Source organism: Protopterus annectens, chromosome 4.part0 (assembly GCF_019279795.1).
Source record: "Protopterus annectens isolate FY-2018-M chromosome 4.part0, PAN1.0, whole genome shotgun sequence".
Lineage (NCBI taxonomy): Eukaryota > Metazoa > Chordata > Ceratodontiformes > Protopteridae > Protopterus > Protopterus annectens.
In genome coordinates, this window is record NC_056733.1 from 1,476,551,921 (window position 1) to 1,476,573,905 (window position 21,985).

A 21,985-nucleotide genomic window follows, 5' to 3' on the forward strand; every position below is an offset into this window, starting at 1 on the left:
AGGTGCTATGCAGCCACTGATACACTATTTAGATGTAAATTGTCTGCTTTAATAAAATAAAGTCAAACAGCCAATAAATAAATAAAAATAAACTCTTGTACCAAGCTTTCTGTTTACTTGACACCCAGCACTGTTTGACTCCATCCCTGCTTTATAAAATTGTCATGACCATGTAGCCTACCCTTTATGCCCCATCTATAATCTGTTCTTCTGTACCAGTTAAATGCCACTCATATGGAAGTGAGCCTTAGATACCACCTTATCAAATGTTCCTAAATCTTGACTAGTGATTACAGTCACATTTCCCTTCTAACAAACCTTGCAAAGCTTTTAGAGGTTAGTTTACTTTACTTACCTATATTCAAAAATACAACATGCTGTTCCCTGCCAACATGTTTTAAACAGGCAGGGGTACGACAGCAATAGTAGTATGAACTGTTCCTTAACTGTTTAAACCAGTATAACTGGTTCAGTATTTGTAGACCTTAGGCCTTTTCTTTTAAAGAATTAAAGAAACAAGTAAATCTTAAGACAAAAAAAGGCACCAGGGCCGGATGGTCTAATGCCAGAGTTTTACAAACTCTTACCTGATAACGTCTTGAAAATCTTACTTAGTGCATTCCAATAAGTTGAAAGTACAGCAAACATCCCTACCTCATGGAAATATTCTATCATGTCTCCCATCTTAAAACCAAATAAAGAAACCCAACCTTTGTACATCATACAGGTCAGTTTCTGTGCTTAACATTAAGTGCAAGATATTAATGTCTATCTTAGCAGACAGACTAAATATTCTTTCAATATTAATTCATGAAGACCAAACCAGATTTATCAAAAACAGAAAGGTAGAAGACAATGTAATTCGATTACTGTCCTTAATAGACTTAGCAAACAAGAATAAAAATGAGCTTTCTATTTTAAGCCTTGATATAGATAAATCTTTTGACTCCCTACGTTCGCCATATCTGTTTAAAGCTCTGCAAAAATACAATTTATCCCCAAACTTTATAGGATTAATTAAAAAACTATATGAAAAGGCCATTGCCTGTGTAAAGATTGGATCTTATCTATCTATCCCTTTCGAATATTAAAGAGGTACTAAACAGGGGTGCCTCCTCTCCCCATTCCTCTTTGCCCTGGCTATTGAGCCTCTTGCAAATTATGTTAGAAATAATGACAGCATTAAAGGATATAAAGTGATATAAAGTCAGACAAATTATCCCCTAAGAAACAGCTGTTTGCTGATGACCTACAAATAACTTCTAATGATATTGAAAGTTCAGTAGATCACCTCTTATATAGTCTAGACTTCTTTGCAAACATCTCTGGTCTAAAATTCAATCACAGCAAAACTCAGGCACTTCTAGTGATTAAAAATGTTACTATGAAACTGAGATCAAAAAGAGACATAAACTTGGAGGGCATGCATATTAAATATCTAGGTATCATTACTGAATCTGATTATAAAAAATCACTCTCATCTAATTACCAACAACTTATAAACTCAATTACTAGTCTAATTGACAGTTGGAACAGACTCTTCTTCACATTTGAAGACAGACTAACATTAATCAAAATGATAATGTTACCTAAAATCATATTCATTGGCCGAGCTGTAATAATTCCCCCCACCTGTGAAAATTAAACAGAAAATGAATAACTTATTACTCAACTTTCTTTGGTATCCCAAGAAACCAAGAATTTCTCTTCTCTTGCAACCCACAAGCTGGGATGAAGGAGGTATAGGGTTTCCAAACATTGATTTTTATTTAAACTCCTCATTTATTAACATAGTGTTGCTTTGGAATAATACTTACACATCATATTGAAAATCAGTACATGAAACTTTACTTCTTAGTAGTAGGAGGACATTGCGTAAACCATATACTCAAATACATTCCAACATCTTTATATGGATTTTAAAAATATAAAAAGTAAAAGGTCAGAACTTGTTCTCACACCTCTTGTAAACCAAATATTGCTGTTGTTTAAAAAGCAAACGTTTTCTAATCAATTAATTAAGAATTTATTATTTCTTTCCTATTGCTTGCACAAATGAATGTTTGATATCTTTTGATACTCGGAGAATGTTAGAATTTTAGAATGATGACCTATTATATTGGAATCAATTTCTCTTGACTAATAAAATAAATTCTGCAGACTATTTGATCAGCAGATACAGTTTGCAAAATTGCAGTTGGCTGGATATCCAGACTTGAGGATTTTATACACACTAAGCTAGTACCCTCATTAGAGGCATACATTAAGAGTAACTTAAAAATATTAGATTTTATCTCCACAATTATTAATAGCTTACCCAAGAACACTTCATGCATATCTGTTATTTATAAAATTCTCAGAGATGATTTTAGCAAAGAAAGGTTTCTTTTTGGAATTATTCAAGTGAAGTTAATAGTATTCTCAGAAAAGAAAAAAAAAAAACTTTGTTTACAGTCGGTGAAGGAATCCACATCTTCCTTGGTCTGGCATGTATACACATGGACATTTTTACATAGATGTTTTTTCACTCCACATAGAGTAGCAATAATGTACAAGAAAGATGAAATAAAATGATAGAAATGTGGATATCCTGATGCTGACTGGATAAATATTGTTGCAAAATAATTTCCCTTTTTGGTTAGACTTTAATTATCTTTGTAAAGCTCTATGGAATGACAGCTGTATAATTTCTGACTCCCTTATCCTTTTCAATGTTCCTGAAGTCATTCCTAAAAAAACAGGCATTTTTACTATGGTCTATCATCTCTATAACAAGGAAAATTGTTACTAAAAAGTGGAAATCCCAATGTACTCCTGTCTTAGTTGAGTTTATTCATCTTGTGAAATATATTTGTAAGAATGAGATTGCTACTATCAAAGCAAGGACTAACAACACAACTCATTTAATTGCTTGGACAAAATTGTCTAATCTGTTAGAGAAATATTAAGTGTTCTCCTATGTGTATTGCTTTTTTAGTTGTCATGGACATTGTACTGTATATATATATTTTTTCTTGTTGCTATATTGTTAAGTTATTGTATTATAAAATGAATAAAACCATTTTTTGGGGGGGGGGGATTTGCATTTGTACCCCATGACTGGTGTATCCTATGTAATAACCAGGACAAACTAGAGACTACTGTTTAAATCACTTCTAGTATTTGTGTATGGCTTGAAAAGCATTTAGATTTTCAGCATCAAGTTAATTTAACCAAGACGAAAAATTAAAAGCACTACTGTTATAGTCAATAAAGATTTCTCATTAAATCTCACTGAAAAGCAGATGTACAATTAGTAAAGATGTCTTCCTAACTCGCCTAGAATATGCTCTCGCAGTCATTGCTGTAGTATTACTGAACCTTAAAACCATACAAGGAGACTGTGAATTGGTCTCAGACTTTTTAATCCCTTCTTTTGCCTGATTTCAGTAACATTCCAAAACAGTTTTGAAAAATGAATGAGTAGGTTCATGGAACTGTTACTGCTTGATGCTTGGTGTCTGCCATGTTGGTCTTGCATAGTTTTTTTTTTTTAATTGAACCTGAAGAAAAAATATTAAAGTAAATTGGCTAAATGATTTCAACAAAATCCTTCCAGATTTGTCAAGTACAACTCCTCAGATTACAGTTTTATTTAAGGAGATCCAAAATTAATGTGGTCAGTTTTGAATCTTTATTTTTTTGTGAGGGGGCAAATCCTCTTACATACCCCATTTAGGGCATGTGTATTCTGTACCTCTTGCTGCTGCTAAAATAATAAAGTGCAGGGTAGCTGCACTATGGATTTAAGAAGTTATTTCTCCTTGCAGTGAGGCCCATTTCAGTAATGCAAATAGTTTCCTTGTCACAGTTTGGATGTCACTTTTGATAAATTGTTTGGAGACAAATGGAAAAATAAGTCAATCTTCTTGTGCCATGCCTCATTGGAGAGTGCCATGAAGACTCCTGTTATTTGGAAAAAGGCATTCGAGTCCAAATTATTTAAGGAGTAGTCTTGTTTCTGATGCTGTTGCAGTGCATGTCAAAGTGGTAAGTGCAGCTAGGAAGTAGCCTCGACTTTAGTATATGTATTTGCATTTTGTCTGAATACTTTTAATTTTTTGTTTCATGACTTTCAAATGCACATCTATTTGTTTGTGTTACAGTTGTGGCCCACATTGGAGTGAATAGGTTCCATCTGCCCATCTAACAAAATTAAAAACTTACCACATTTCCACTGCAGTGTTTGTAGTAACTGTAATTTAAAGAGTTATAATTCAACAGAACATTGAAGAAGAATGCAGAATGCTACTGGAAGTAATAATTTGCATGCATATTTGCCTAGTATAAAACACACACACACACCCCTGAGAACCTGAACAGCAGTATTGACTTACTTTGAACAAAAAGTGGTTTCGTATGCTATGCAAGTATAAACCACTGTGGACTTTGGCTTTTTCTCTTGCATCCCTAGTATCCCATTTCTTCCAGATGACCCTAGAAATGAACTGTAAAGTACGTCTAGTTCTCAGACAAGTGACTTACGCATGCTGTTTTATACATTTCTACCTTCCAGAGAGAAGAGGAGCTCCGGCGGGAAGAGGAGAGACAGAGGGCTCGGGAGGAGCAGCTGAAGTTTGAGCAGGAAAGGATGGAGCAAGAAAAAAAAGAACAGGAGGAGCGGGAGAAAAAATACCAGGAACGGGAAAAGCAGATCGAGGAACACAGGTACCAGTCAGTGATTTTCTTTATCATTTTACAGTCCTTATTCTAATGTTTTTTGACTTGTATAATATTTTTATAGATGAGAGACTATTTCCAAATCATGTTATAAGGATATCTTGTACTTAGAAATTGTGACTTGTGTATTTTATGAGCCCTTGTTTTGGGGCAACATCATGGAACCAGAGTTAGTAGCAGCTGCTTTATCTGCATATTGTTAACAGTTGTCAAGATAACCAAAAGTTTGTTTGTGTCTTTCGGCTATTCCCGGTTAGGGGTCACCACAGCGAAACTCCGGTCCGTTAATGATTGGCAGTAGAATTTTACTTGCTGGCTTGCCGGGCCTAACGCACAACCTTCAATGAAGGAACACCCATTCACGCATGTCGCCACATAGAAGATGCTCTAACTGAGAATCGAACGGGCAACGTCTAACTGTGAGGCGACAACGCTACTGCAGCACCACCACCGCAGTACTAAAGATGTATATACCATAGCTGACTACAGTCTTTCTTGAAGACTGGTATCATCCCTGTCATCCCTGCCATGTCACATGACTCTCTCCTTTTTAGGGTAAGGCTCATAAAGGCATGTTCCACTAATCCAGTAATCTGTCTGTGACTTCCTACTTTTTACTGAAAATAATTTGCATGTGATTTATACAAAATATGTATTACATTTAATTACACAACTTGATGGACTCTGTTTTATCACTGTTGTATACTGTATATATATATATATATATATATATATATATATATATATATAAAATTAGTGTAGTATGCTTTTAAAGTAATAGCACAATGGAATGTGTATCACAGCAGTCTTCCACCATGTGTTGAAGTATGAACATTTCACTTAACCATCTTGAAACCATATTTTTGAAAACCTAAACTTACAAAGGTGTCACTGGGCCAAAAGAAAAGACATTTACTTTGTACTACAAGCTGTATTTTCCATTTGGTGTGACTGTTAGGCTTGCTGCATCAGTCTGATGCCATAAGCTTTCTTCTTGGTGCTTTTACTGGATGTGTCATGAAAATTAACCAGCAGTTAGTCTGAGCACAGCAATCTATCTGCTGCAATTTTTTTTCTCCTTGCCTTGGTAACCATTCAGCTCCCCTTTCTCTTTTCCTGTGCAGCCTATTCATTCCTGCAGGAGGTGAGATCTGAGCAGTGGGCAACAAAGTCATCAGTCATGCAAGGCTTTTTTTGACTATGTTCTTAATATCTTTGTGCAGACATGCAACTGACCTGTAGTTTAGTGTGACGTAGGCATCAGTAAAGTTGTGTCACTTGCTAATACAGGTAGCATAACCCCCTCAAGACTGCCCTGACCTACTTGAAAACAAGTACAGCAGCAGGATACTATAAAGACGAAAGGGTAGCCAAAACAAGACTGTACGTATTATTCTGGTACAGTCTGTGAATAGCGTGTGTGCTTTGTATGGTATGAGTGCACTTGAAGAAGGCGAAAATGAATGTGTTGTGCGGTGTATTGTGTACAGAAAATATGTAATATGTCTTTAAATACATTTAACTTGTAACCTGTATCTTTAAAATTCTCACTACAGTCATTGAGATAATCGATTGCATTAGAGGGGGGTGTGCAAAACTAATTGTTTGTTAGTGTGGTATAAAAGGCAATAACCTGAAAGTGCTAGAGCAGGGGGTCTACTTGAAGAATCATTTGTCCGTTTGGGGATTTTGTGGGATATGGCTGAATGAAGGAAGATCAGGTGAAAAATTTGTGTAGAGCTGGCATGAAGGTCTAGTAGTAGACTTGCAGGTAAGCACAACACTTAAAAACACAACAGGAAATTGAAACTTATGGTATCCATGAGTACAGTTTAGATTTTAGGGAAAAACCATGATCAAGATGTTCCTGTTAGTTCCTGCTATGCTTGGATTTAAAAACCTCATATATGATAGTGAGGAAATGTCTACAGTTAGTGTCAAAACCTTATAGAAGACTAGTAATGAAGTTAACCAATAGTCTATTATTAGGAGATCACCCAGGAGTGGAGAACACTAGGGCAAGAGTGTTAGCCAACACTTTACTGGCCATGTATAGTGAGTGAAATAGAACATTTCTGTGCTTTTTGTCAGGTATGTTAAAAAACAGAGCCCCATCCTGGATATAAGAGTCCATTGATTTTAATGCCTCTTATAAGGTACCACGTAAGTACATTGATGTGGACATTTTGTGACCATTAGTAATGTCTACAAATGGGCATCAGTACTTTCACATAATGCTACAAAATTTCCAGAAAGTATACCATTATGCAAGGCTAATGCTAACTTTGTTTACAGAAAACTGGTACTGTTATCCTCAAGAAGGGTTTTCTTAAAAACATACTAAGGCACACTGTTTATTTCAAGGTCATTGCATTAGCTGTCCCAGTGCTTTAAGGTTAATTGAAAATGTCATACGTTTCATTTGCAGATTGATAGCTTAGTATAGGTTCAGTAGCTCAGTGAAGTTCATGGTAAGTAAAGTAATTGTAGATGGTAGGAAATGGGATCAGTTGTTACCCTATTTACTGTTTTTGATGAGAGGTGCCACTGGCTTCAGCTGGGTTTACCTGATCTGAACTCTTGCTTGGTAGTCATCCTAGAGGTCTGTTTGATATTTTTCGAGACTTAAAGAGGAGACACCATTTAAAAGTGCGATACGGCATTACATTGGTTTTAGAAAAGGTTAAATTAGTTGCACTTAGTTGCACTCATAGTAAAGGATCACAATCAAAAATCCCAAGAGATGTAATGATAGGTATATAGTAAAAATGTCCAGTTTAGAGAATTTATCCCAGGAGGTCAGGTATTATTATTAACACCATCCACAGTGAATGAATTTCTAGTTAAGGAGCAAGGCTACTTTAAGGTGAATGGAAGAAGAAATGTAGTGAGCTACAAATGTAAGACAATGAGGATTGAGAAAGAAAGAGTAAATCTATTGGATTGATGTATTAAAGCCATGGAAAGGAGTAGAAAGTTCTGTGATTACTTTGTGAACTGTAATTTATGCAAGGGATACAGGGAAAAGAGAATCTTAACTTGAAGTAGAGGTAGATGAATCCTAGTAATTCAGAAATAAAGAAGAGTTCTCAGAAACATCTGGGAGAACTAAACTGGTGGAACATAAAATGGAGACATCTCTTGGAGTAAAGGTTAATCTGAAACCTTTTAAAGTACCAGAGGCTTGGAAACAAATAATAAGAAAATACATTCAAATGAAACTCAAATTAGGAGTAATAGAAGAGTGAGAGTGAACAGAGAAGGCAAGTACTAGTGCCAGTTTCTAAAACTGATGGATGTGTGTTATGAATTTAGAAAGTTGACTAACATTTCAGAGTTTAATAGCTATCTCAATCCCAAATCAACACGCTGACAGACAACCTAGGAAAAGCAAGATGCTTAACAGCTCTAGACTTAATAAAGGAGTATTGCATAGATGCAGCTTTTCCTGTTTGCTAAAGAAAAAGAAATAGCTTTTGTAACTCCTGAAGATTTATTTATTTAATTTCACAGTGCTGCTGTTTAGCCTCTTGGAGCTCCAGCCACTGTTCAGGGACTGATGGGTAAAATACTGATGCCCAGTCAACCATTTAGAGGATTCTGAGTCTTACTCAGTAAAACATCAGGCTGTGTTTGAAACTATAAGGTTGGCAGGCTTTGACCGTGAATAGTTAAAAACTGTAAATTGGGTATGATAGACTCCAAATAGATTAAATACCTTATAAGAGGGGTCGTAAAATGACAACTAGAAAAATAGAACCTCTAAAAGCTGCCCTATACTCTCCACTGAAGAGTATGTCAAGGATTTCCTTATTTTAGCTGGGTACTATAGAAAATGCATACCTTCTTTTGCAATTACTACTTGTCCACTTGTGGATCTTGCAAAAGGCAGAGGTCCTATCAAAGGACAGGGGTCTCTTGAGACAGATAAAACAGCTAATGAAGTAAAGAAACTAATATGTTCTGAGCAAGTCTTTGACCCCTGATATTACTAAAGAATTTGCTTTGTATACTGATGCATCATATGTAGGTTTGAGAACAGTATTGTCCCTGGCTTCTTAATCCTGTGTGCTGCATCAGTTGAAAGTTAATTCTGAGAAAAGTTCCTTAGTCATCAAACAGGTGTGCTTGGCTGGAATGTGGAGCTTTTCTTCCCTAAAGTATTGCTTATCAAGCACACACTTTAATTTAGGTAATGTCCCATCGCAGTTGCTGAGTAAACAGCAAGATAATGCAAAATTATACCATTGGGCACCTTTACTCCAACTTTTTCAGCACAATGTTAACCATAGACCTGAACTGGCTAATAAAAATGCTGATGTATTTTCCAGGACTTTCAACCCATCTGTGCAAGTCCAAACCCAAAAGCTTTATGCTAGGAAGGGGGTTAGTTGTGATTTCTGTGGAATATGTCTTGTGTACATGTAAGCTGTGACCTGCATCTTTAAAATTATCTTTATTATCCCAAAGACTCTAACTCAATTGGGTAGTGTAGGCTAAATGACTTAAAGGGAATGTATTACCATGTATAGTGTAAATATGTGAAACTACAGTTACTTATTCTCATGTCTTATGTACTCCTCTCACTGTTCGTCATAATGTACTGTATATATCAAAATTTGTGTGTGGAGCTTTTCTCCCTGGGCCTCTGCTGAAAATGGACATGTATCCAGTCGGACTATCCTGGTCAACAAATGTAAAATAAATAAGTAAAATATAGTTTTCTCAACAATCAGTGAGATAGTGTATAAGATGGGGTAGTGGGCTTTGTCTAATTAATTGTTAATTTATGTAATTATCCTTAGTTGACTGTGTTAGTCCCATTAGGCTTGTAGACTCTCTACATGGAGACCTGAGGTGATATATAAACTACTAGAGTAAATTTGGCCAGGGCATCAGGGAACTTCTCCTACTCATCATTGCTGTGAGTGGGAGCCATTTTGGAGGACCACTTCTTATTTCCGTTCCAGATGCAGAGGCAGTCAGTGAAACAGGGAGGCAGAGAGTGAGGGAAGGAGAGAATGGAGTAGTGAAAGAAATGAAAGCAAAGGCAAATATCGGGACCAGAGAATGTATGCAGGATTCTAAGGAAATGTTTCAAAGAAGCCTATTTTATGGAGATGTGTCAGAAAGTGATGAATGTATAATTATAACCCTCCAGTTGGGAGGGTTGCAGAATGATTTCCTTAAAGAAATGGTGGTGCAGAGTGAGCCAGAAAATGAAGGAGGTGTTTCCTTGGAGTACATTATGGAGAAAATACAAAAGGGAATGCAGAGACAATCCTTAAGTATAGAGGTAAAATGGAAAAGAAAGCATATACAGAGAAAATAAAAGAAGGCAAAAGTGGAGTAGTAGAAAAAAGCAGAAGAAAATGAAAAACAAAAGCATGTGGTAAAGATTCAAAGAAAAGAAGACAAAAAAATGGACAGGTATGTACTGTGGAACAATTTAATAGCTCCTTTGGGGGTAAAAGCACATGAGATAAGAACATTTATTCTTATTAACAGAGTCATTTGTGACATTACATTTGAGACTGTTTTTCAGTGTAAAATTTTCTTGGAGATATGAAAAAAGAAAGACCACAAATCATGGAATCTTTGTGATAAAAGTATTTAATGGGGAAACAAAAAAGATTCCTGTTCAATTTTGAGCAGAGGTAGAAAGAGAGACTTTGAAATGATATTTAAAAGCTATTTGTAAAGAAGTACTGGACTTTGCAAATGTTTATGACAAAGGGGTTTATGAACTGGTGTCTGGGATTGTAATATTGTGTTAAAAATAGAAAGAGAAAAAAATTGTACATATACCAAGCATGATAAATGTGGGGATGGGAATAGGGTTCTTGTAAAATACTGGGGACAACCCAAAACCTGTTTTTATGGAAAAGGACATTTCATAAGTAAATGTGACAAAGAAAATGTTATATTTGTGTGGAAATGGGACATGATGCAAAAAATGTGACTTGAAATGTTATAAAGGTAACAAAATTGGACATTTATGGATGGATTGCAAAAATGAAAATATCAGTAAGGAAAAAGAAAGAAAAAAATGAACAGAGAAGAAATTTTAGAAGAAGTAGGAATAGAATAAAGATTAGATGAGGAAAATACTAAAGGACATAGAAGAATTTTCTGAAATAAGTGATAAAGACGACAAACTGGGAGGTTGCAAGAAGGAAAAAAATCTATTGGTAAATGGTAAAAGGCAGAAAATGAAAAATTAAAGGGATAAGCACAAAAAAAAAAGGAAATGGAGAAAAATATCTACAACTAAAGACTGGGGCTTGGTATAATGGTTAAGGTGTTTGACTAGCAGACACCAAGGTATAGTGTTTGATTCTCAACTTTGGGAAGGAAATTGGTTAGTCTTAGAATAGCCTGTTAAGAAAGCTAGCTTAGTAATTGAAACAATGAAGCTAAAGAAAAGGGAAAAATGAACATTTTTGAGTGTTTTCTGTGAATGTGAATAGTGTTAAGAACATAGTATGAAAAATAGGAATTTAAGAGTGGTGTATTATATGTGATGTAGATGTAATTATATTAGAAGACACAGGATTTTTTAACAAATGAAAGATTAGAAAAAGAGAAATAATGGATAGGAAAGATAATCTGGAATTTGGGAAATGAGAGGTGCTCTGGAATAACCATATTCTTTAGAAATACAGTAATGGTATTAGATGTAATTTTAGCAAAATGGGAAGATTAACCACTGTAGATTTAAAACAGAACAAGTATATAGAATTATAACATTACATGCTTATACTATAACTGTAAGGAAAAGAAAAGCCTATTTAATCAGATTTTAGACTTTAAAAAGTGATGAATATGAATATTGTACTAACATGAGACTTTAACTGTGATTTAAGAGGAAAGCGTTACAAGAAGAAATGATAGAAGAAAATGTTATCTATAAGATGTGACAAGTTAAAACTTTGGGTAAAAATTAATGGACTTAGAAAAAGGTATGTGTGTATATATATATATATATATATATATATATGAAATAGATAAATTATTTTATAGTATCAGAAGGTTTAGTTATAGGAGAAGGGGGTGGTAGTTGAAACAGAATTTTCTCATCATCTTGCAATATGGCTAGAGATGTAAGAAAACCAGGAATGTATAGAAATAGACAAATTAATAAAAGGATAAATGAGAAAGCATGGAATGAAGAAGGAAGGAGATAGTAATACAGTTATGGAAAGATATTACTATGAGAACACTTTATAAAAATTGGTGTGGATGATATTTAAGGAAAATTATATATATATATATATATATATATATATATATATATATTTTTTTTTTTTTACAGTGGTGATATGATGTAAGAAAAGTAGAGAAAGAAAATGTAAAAGAACATATGATGCATTGGAAGAACATGATCATAGAAAGTGCTTTGAGAAAGAAAAAGAATTATATGAAAGAAATCCAGAAAAAATACAAGAATTGTTATATAAGCAGTTATATTTTTTTACAAGGAAAAGGTGAAGTGTCTAGTTACTTAAGCAGATTAGTAAAGGAAGATGGTAGTATAATGAGAGAAATAAAAATGTAAAAAGAGAAATAGAAAATGTGAGTAGTGTAGTACAGTGTGTACAGGAAATGTTTAAAGAAAAAGAGAGGGTAGTACAAAAAAACATGGAAATTAAAAAAAAAAAAAAAGTTAACAGGGAATACAGTTGGAAAAGGTGGTTTATTTAAATAAGCTAGATTAAGTACTGGGACAAGTAAATATAGATTCATCTGCAGTCCCATATGGAATAGGGTATGAAATGTACAAAATTTAAGGGATTGTCAAAAACATATTGTTTAAAGATTTTGAATGAATGGTTAGATGAAGGTTTTGTGTATAAAGAATTATGTATTGGAATACTTAAATTCATATGGAGGATGGAAAATATAGGAGAATTAAACAAAAACATGGAGACCAGTAATATTGAATAATAATGACTGTAAGATCTTTATGAAAATAATACAAAACAGATTTGAAACTAAAATGGAAAAAAATATAGAAGATGGCATATATAGTGTAAAGGGGAGAAGGGTTGTCAAGAATTATTAATGATGGAGAAATTGTGGATGGCATTATGAGTATAAAAGCGAAAATCATGATATGTGACTTTAAGGCCTTTCACATAACTAGACGTGAAATCTTATGGGCAATAATGAAACAATATAATATAAGTGAGAAAGTTAGGATTTTATGTATGTTACTGTGCAGTACTAATAAAGTAAAAATACTTGTTAATGGCTGGTTAAGCCAAGAGATGCGTATGAAGAGTGGTGTAAGACCGAGATCTCCAATGAGTTGTTTACTGTTTTCATTAGTTATGAAAGTGATAGTATGTGAAATAAATTATAAAATGAAGGTGACTGGGTGTATAACACCTGAAGGGTTAAGAATTCCACTTATGTTAGCATATGCAGATGACATTATAATTGCAAAAAATTAAATTTGCATAAAAGAACTAATAATTTGCAGAAGTGAATGTCTGTTTAAAGCATCCCTATCATCTGTAAAGAGAAGAGTAAAGGTTTAGGTGATGTAGTATAGATTGAGAGCATATATTTTACAATGAATGAAATTTCTGTGTCTTTTATGGAAACATAACATTTAGAAAAAAAAGGCTTTTATGATAAATGCAGTACTGATGGGAAAATAGCATACTTAATATATTTATATTACCAACAGTGTTTGAAACAAATATATGCATCTGGAGCATTTCTCCCAGGTCCTCCACTGAAAATTGGCTTTGTTCCAATTTGGACTTTCCCGGTAAACAAATTTTAAATAAATAAAATAAATTATTGCAGGTACTTTTTTCATTTATATGGGGTTCTATATTAAAACCAAAAAAGAGGAGTTTTGTATGTAAATAAAAAAGGAGGAGGTTTGGGGTTAATTAAATCAATGGTATGCGCAGCTTCATTAAATTTGTACAAAGTGTTAAAATGATTAAATGAAAAAGATGAGAGATTAGTAGTAAAACAGTATAATATATAGTTATGATGAATTTTTAGGGTATGGTAAAAAGAGAAAGAGTGTATAAATGAAGAAATAAAATGTTACCAAGAAAAAAATATTTTTGTGGAAAATAAAAATTGATATAGAAAAAGATAAATAAAAAAAACTATGGTATAAGAATGTAATGATAAAACATTACTATGTAAAACCATGGGAAAATCTAACAGATGAAAAAAATCAAAGCTATAAAATATAAATATAAAAGAAGTAAATAGTGTAATTAAAAAGTAGAATGTCAAGATTTTTTTTGCGAATACTGGTGGTAGATTGCCAGTAAAAGGAAATATGCCATATAAGAAGAAAAGTGATGGAATATGTTTACACTGTCAAGAAGAAGAAATTACAGAACATGTATTTTTGAAATGTAAAAGAGTAAAAAATTTATAGGGAAAAGTTTTTGTTTAAGATATAAAAGAAGTGGATAAAATAAACATGGATATAACAACAGAAGAAACAAATGTATTAAAAGAATATATAAAAAGTTATTTTATGTTATGGAATGAAAATGAAAGAATAAATGAAATTGCATTTAATGCTAAATGCATTTTAGCAACAATAATTAAGTAAAATCAAATTGTGGTTCTGGAAAAAAGAGTGGGGGTCTACTAGCGATGAACATTTAGCATGATTGTAAAGGGAATTATGAATATGTGTAAACAGATTTATATATTTATATATTTGTACATATGTAAATATTTGTAAATATCTTGTAAATAAGAATTATTTTTGTATATAAATAAAGAACCCCTATTCTCTTTGATAGGTGTCGTGGGATCTTTTACATTCACCTGGGCTACCACCAACTCAAGTAGATAGGGCCTCGGTTTAAAGTCTCATCTAAAGAATGGCACACTCAGTAGTGCAGCATTGCCTCTGTGCTACACTGCAGTGTCAGCTATCAGAGTACTTCTGCACCAAAGGTAAGTGTACTAAGTGTTGTGCCCCTGACACTGCAAGTGGAAAGCATATTTACCATTATTGTGGCATAAAGGACATAGCCTAAAAACAGTAAGTCAGGAAGTTAGTTCTTTAGTTGGGCAGGGGGGTTGCCTGACGCATCATGGTTTCTGGAGTTTGTTTGCCCATTCAGGGGCTCATAAGAGATGTAGTGTGAAGGAAGATCATGTGAAGAATTTGTATAAAATTGGCTTGAAGGCCTAACAAAGGCCTTCAGCTGTGAACTGCAACTAACAGACTGGTTGCTGTAAGGGCTGTTTAGTACTGAACAATATGTTGAGTAAAATTGGTAGCATTGCCTGTATAAAAACTGAAAGCTTGCAGCCAATATACTTAATATGTAAATATGGTTAAGACAACTACTGCTATGCCAAAAGGTCTACTTTACCATAAAAAGCAAAACTGTGTTTTTAAAACTTTTTACTTCCAATGTAGTTGAAAAGTTGACAGCATTTTCAGTCCATTTTTGTTTCCCACCTTTTCTGTAACTAGTCTAGTCCAGATACAGATTTGCTGTATCTAGGACTGTTTGTAAGCTTCTGAGTGGTGCCAAAGTCTGCTCTTTAATTTTTCTCTTAGATCTGCTAATTCTCTCCTCTCCTACACTTTTACTAGCTTATTGTAGCACTAAACAAGGAAACAACTCCAGTACTTATTATTAATGCCCCCCCCCCCCTTCCAGGCATGTCTAAAGGTCAGTTCTCTGTGCTTTCTCCTATTAACCTGATGAACTTTAGCATCCTGAGGCAATGTAGCAACTGCCTCATGTACACTGACAAAACCCTGTCCTCTTACCTCCCAACACTCAGACTTGCGAGAGATGCACTTATATATGCAAATTGGAAGCAGGGCACTCTCCAGCCAAGACCAGGATAGCTGGTCAAGAGGAGAAGGTCAACACTTTACACCACATCACATGAAACACAGTCCTCCAGAACACACACCAGCACTGCCTTCACATAAAAACACAAACCACACACCTACCTTCGTGGAGGCTCTCAATAAAAATCTACCCAAACAGCAGAGACCTCCAAGGCAGAAACGCACTTGACCACTACAACACAACACTAACCATGCGACACATAACTCTCATACATAACACATAGCTCTAAACAGTGTGCCACTAAACCAAAGCCCCTAAGGCAAGACAGCATGCCCAACACACTAGTTATAGGTGACTCGATAGTGAGACACTGATGTCCCACTCACTAGGTTAAATAAGGAGAAAGTAACAGTCAGCTGCCTGTCAGGCACCAGGATCCACCACATAACACATGCACTCAGGTCCCTCAACAACAGGGATAAATATGACTCTGTCACTGTACGTGTGGGTGTGAATGACCGGAGACCTACCTCTCTGGACTACATGAAATGAGACATGGAGGAGCTATCAGATTATGTAGCCCAGGCGGGTATGACCCTAGCCCTGAGCAGCATCCTACCATCACCCAGAATGATACCACAGTATAAGCAGAAAATGATTGATTTCAGCAATTGGCTAAGTTTCTGGTGTCATTCTAAGGGGATCCAGTATCTGTCTGCCTAGGATGACATGATTGACGGACCTCGATGCTTTGCCAGAGATGGCCTCCATCTGTCACCCCTGGGCTTCCAGATACTGGCCAAGACTCTTGCCACCCCTATAGTGCCTTTTTTAGGTAGTCCAAAGACCAAAATACCACCGTAACAGCTACAAACAAATGCAATATATGAGGGTCATGCTGCCCAATGCTAGAAGTGTAAATCTCAAAATCCACTCGCTCGAAGCACTCGTTAAAATGGAGAACATTGACATTTGTGCTGTAACAGAGACCTGGTTAAAGGCAGCAGAAAGCACCCCTGTACTACCAGGCTGTAACTCATTCCACACCTTTTGGCCCCAGAACTTGGACCGAAGCTCCAAAGGCAGTGGTGTTTCCATATTCATAAAGGATGGGCACACCTCTAGACTGATACACCAACATAACACATCTGAGATGCGTCAGGTGCAGCTAACATTGGGTAAGACAGCGATTCAGATCGTAGCCTGCTATAGGTCTCCAACCATGTCGCAAGACTCATACTCCACATTCCTAAGCACCCTGGAGAATACTATGGTCCAACCTAACACTCTCATACTGGGCGACTTCATCTACCCCTAGATTAACTGGGAAAACTACTCCTGTACCAATACACTTGCCCAGCATTTCCTGGAATTCATTAATTCCAATGTCCTGGACCAGCTTGTTCTTACCTTCACTAGAGGAAGCAACATCCTTGACCTGGTCAATATTAACATGGGCGACTGTTGCTCTACACCAGTAATCAACTCCTCCCTGGTTAGGTCCGATCACAAACTAATCACCTTGGAAATCCACATCCTTCCCATCCCCCACCCCGACAAAGGTAGCCACCATGGGAAAACTTCTCCAAAGCTAACTTTGGGCTCCTAAAAACAGAGGTGGCTAACTTCACGGCACCTACACAAGTGGAGAATAGTTGCATGACTGCTGAATCATACACCAATGCACTGTACGAACACGTACACAAATGCATGGATCTCGCCATACCCAATAGAACCAAGATGCTCTCCTCCAAATAAAGGAAGCCAATCTGGTGGTCCCCTGCCATAAACAAACTCTACAACAGAAGGAGAAAACTGATGGAGAATAAGGTAAGTCCCAAGACTGGAAAAACTCCCTTAGCCTCAACAAAAAGTTGAGATCCCTTATCAAATCCTCTAAAGCTAGCTATGAAAATAGAGTTGCAGCAGATAGTAAAGACAACCACAAGGCCTTCTATAGTTATGTAAGGAATCTCCATAGCAATACCTAAATGTGCTTTGAGCTACTGCACAATGGTACCTCTTATACCGAGCCAACAGATATTGCCAATATGCTGGCCAACAGATTTAGTGCCAACTTTACCCCCCCACCACCACCAAAGGACCAATCACAATACCAATAGATTGCCATGCACCCAGTATTACTGCTGCACAGGTTAAAACAGCACTGTCCAAGGCCAAGAATGCAGCTTTTGTGGGACCCTGACAATATCCCTGGCTGTATTCTACATGAACTACAGAGGGAACTGGCACATCACCTGTGTGCCCTATTCATTCAGTCTCACCTCAAGCTTTGTCCCTACCAAATGGCGCATTGCTACAGTCATCCCTCTCCACAAAGGAAGAACGAGTACAGACCCTGGGAACTATTGCTCCATTCGCCTGACGAGTCTGATATGCAAAGCTATGGAATGCATCATCATGGACCTAATAAACAAGGCTATAGAGAATCTCCAAACTCTGGATCCTACACAGTATGGTTTTGTGAAGAGTAGATCATGCCTGTTCAACTTGGTCAAATTCTTTGAGTCAGTCACCAGAGCTGTGGATGAAGGCAAGGTGGTTTATACAGCCTGCCTAGATCTGGCCAAGGCCTTCCCCACTCAGAAATCATAGAAAAACTCACTAAAGCTAGGCATCAACCCCAATATCATTAGGTGGGTTGCAAACTGGCTCTTGGATAGAACCCACAGTGTGGAAGTAGCTGACTCCAAGTCAAACTGCAGACCAGTCACGAGTGGAGTCCCACAGGGTTCGGTCCTGGGTCCTCTCCTGTTTGGTATCTACTTGTCTGAATCCAGGCGAACACGAAGGGACTCTGGCTGAGAAAGTTTCCAGATGATTGCAAGTTGGGAACTGTTATTAACTCCCCATGTGATGTTGACATCCTACAGAAAGGCCTCACTGAGACCAACAACTGGTGTCAGAAGCATGGCCTTAAGTTCAATGCCAAAAAATGTGTCATTCCCTTGGGAAAAACCCAGTTCCCTTGAATTTACTACATCGATGATAGTCCACTGAACACAGAAGAACATTATAAGAGATCTAGGAACACAGCTTGATAGCCACTGTGGTCAGAAAGAACTATGTGGCACATGTCATTACTAAGAATTTTGCATCCAGGAAGAAAGTGGTCATTGTCTCCCTCTATTCTTCCCTCATTAGGCCAATCATCAAGTATAATGCCCCATTTGGCATGTACCTCACTAGACACCTGCAACAACCGCAAAAGTACCTCTCAGCGGATCATAGGCATTAAACACTTGTCTTATATGGACAGACTCAAAAAACTCTTAACAATTCTCTGTCGCATATCTCCTACTTAGAGGCGATCTCTGCTTGACTTACAAAGCCATGTCTGACCCAGGTCTGTTAGAAATGCTACATCTAAAGAAATCCTAATCCCTCTGCACCACACGCTCCAGATACTTCAGCCTCATTACCACAAACAGAACATGGTAGAGGGACAGGTTCATAACCCAGAGACTGCCCATGCTATAGAATAGACTTCCCATACATGTCAAGCAGAGCATCTCACTGGCCCTCTTCAAGACAAATCTTGATGAGTGGATGGGAAATAGAAAATTCACCTCGAGGATCACTCCAGTGACTTTACTCGAAAGAGGCACTGGGAACTAAGGTTTGGTGGCACAACGCCAGGGTAATCCTATGGGCTAGGCTTGTAAAGGCTCCAGGGACATTAGCCTAGTACACACCTGTGAGCCTATGAATGAGTTGTTGTTGTCTTTCGGCTTTTCCCGGTTAGGGGTCGCCACAGCGGAACTCCGGTCCGCTAATGATTGGCAGTTGTTTTTTATGGTGTCGAGTTGCCAGCCCGACACCCAACCTTCAACGAAGGCACGCCCATTCAACGCATGTCTTTCGAATGCCCACTCGACCACTGGGAGGACATGCAGACTCCACACTGAAGGCACTCCCAACTCAAGCCGAGAATCGAACGTATGAATGAGTGCAAAAGTAAATTTTTATCTGTAAACGTGTGTATTAAAGGCACAGCAGTTGTATTTAAGTTAGACACTGATATATAGTGGGGCATAATATAAACACTTTTAACAGCAGGTTGTACATATCTACATACATGTCACTTTCAAATTCTTGTTTCAGTTGATGTAATGGAATCCTGGGTTAGTTGCACTGTATCCATTTTTAACAGTACAGATCAGAATGCAGCCATCTATGATTTGGATTATTTATTTATTTATTTATTTATTTGCGTGTTGGCTTGCTTGTTTGCTGAATGGTGGTCATTCACAAATATGTTAAATAAGAAGGGATGGCCTAGAATAGAGTACTGGGACTCCAACTGCTAACTGAAGAAAAGAGGTGTTATTTTACCATTGAACAGCTTGCTTTCTGCAGCATAGTTAGTGTGGAAGCATCTAGACCTAGGGAGAGCAATTTTTGTAGCAGTTGTGTGTGTGTGAAGCTGTGGCAAAAGCCTTTGATAGGTCAAGGAGGACTACAGAGACTAGATTTCACTCATTTCTGTTATGATTTATAGTTTCTACGAAGTTAAGGAGAGCTGTAGTAGTGCTATGATTAGGGTGGAAGCCATGCTGTGCTTGAGATAGCAGACTGTCTGAAATTAAGGAGAATGTTATGTATGGATACATTGCTCAAAGACATCTGATAGTGGAGATCGAATGGTAGTTGGTAAGATGTAAGATTTTTTTCTGTAGATTGGGAATGTAACTTTCTTTAGTGGCTCTGTTGGTACAAAAACTGGATATGCCAGAGCATCTGCTGACATTTTAATGTATTCTCCTGGATAGGTGTGCTGGGGCAGTAGTGGTAAGTTTCAATTTTCAAAGGTTTTTTTTTTTATATATAGAAGAGGAGGAGATGTGTTCTAGTGAGAATATTTTATGGTGGAGAGATGGCGTTGAGAACAGTTGTGGGAGTAGTGTAGCTTGAGACATTTAGTAGAGAAGTTACAGAATTGAAGTGTGTATAGAAGTAGGGAGGGCAAGTCATTTGAGTGAGCTGATTGAGAGACAGCGTGGGGCAAAGTTAATGACTTGTCCAAGGATTTAGTAGTTGGATGACTGAAGACCAAAAAACTTTCAGGTTCTTTTGATTTAAAGTTTGGAGATTGGTGTAATATGATTTCTTGTCAAGTTTAATATTCTGTGTGGTGATTTCTGAGGTATTTATATTTTTGTAGGTTAGACTGACAATTTTTCTCCAGGTTTCCCAGGCTTTGTCCCTCTAGTTCATAAGGTGTCTGGATTGTCTGAAGAGTGAGGGTGCTGGCTTTGCTTTGATTCTTTTGTTTCTTGTACAATTACATTAGTGGTGCCGAATAGGGAGAACACATTGTCAAGCTGAAGGGTTAGTAGCTGGTTCCAGCTTATTAATTTTAAATTTGAGACTAGGGCATTTTTGAAAGGAGGACAAGACTTATGAGCATGATTGTAGCAGTGGAGTTTATGGATATTGTGGTGACTTATAGCGAAGGTAAGGAGGTGCTCACTTAGGGTGTCTGGAAGAGAACTAGAGGAGATAATTTTGTCGGGAAGTTAGTTAAGATCCAATTTAAGGTAAACTTCCTGTCAGAATGCTTATGGTACCTAGTTGGGAATTAAAAATGGGTTGACCCATATAATTTTATTGCATTGTTAGAGATGTCATTGCCTTATGGTCTGTATGTCATTATATAGATATCCCATTATGAGCGTTTCCTGTGGAATATTCGAGGAAGTCCAGTAGAATTATTTTGCTGTGTTTGTATTTTTGCACTGCGTAATGTTTATTCCTGATATGCACAGAGACTTGTGTTTATTTAGTTTTAGAAGGGACATAAGGGTTTTGGCATTATTTATTTCTTGGGGCTTTGAGGTATGAAGACTTAAGTTAAGGGAATTGCTGTAAAGTTTAGCAACACAGCTTTTTTTTCTGTCTGGTCATAGAATATTGTATCCTGAAGGTGGAATTTCCTCATCTTTCAGTAGTTGCAGTATCATATGGTGAGTGGTGTGCACCCAGGCATGCAAGTCTGCTAGTTTATTTGTAATGCTTCTTAAATTTATATTAAAAAGTTGTGGGCTGTGGAGTTTGATGTGTTGCTAGGAGGACTAGCGTTTGTTTGGACAAAATCAGGACCAAGTGTACAACGGGGGAAGCATTTACATTTAGATTTGATTTTAAGTCCTAGTTTTTTGATTATGGGATTTGGTACTGAATTTTTTTTTTGCTCTTCATTTGAATGAAGTGTAAAGGGGGTGGGCACCAGAAGATTGAGGCCCAGCACAGAGAGCTAGATGAACTAGCTAAGGCTCTGTTTGTTGTGAAGTATGCAGTTTCAGAGATGGTACTGGTGATGATGTTCTTCGTGTTTCATTGTTGCAGTCATCACATTTGGGTTATCTGCCTGCAGGTAGCCCTAAGCCGGCCTGAATGCCAGAGTCTTGGATTCCTGCGTCAGATGCTCTTTCATG

The 21,985-nt window shown here is 36.7% G+C and overlaps 1 protein-coding gene across 1 annotated transcript in view; it reads left to right on the forward strand.

Annotated features, from left to right (window-relative positions):
* Window positions 1–21,985, forward strand: part of DBN1 (drebrin 1) — a 1,456,369-nt gene that overhangs the window by 1,050,009 nt on the left and 384,375 nt on the right. The window contains 1 exon segment of the mRNA XM_044069321.1: window positions 4,556–4,707. Within this exon segment, the coding sequence (XP_043925256.1) occupies window positions 4,556–4,707 (152 nt within the window).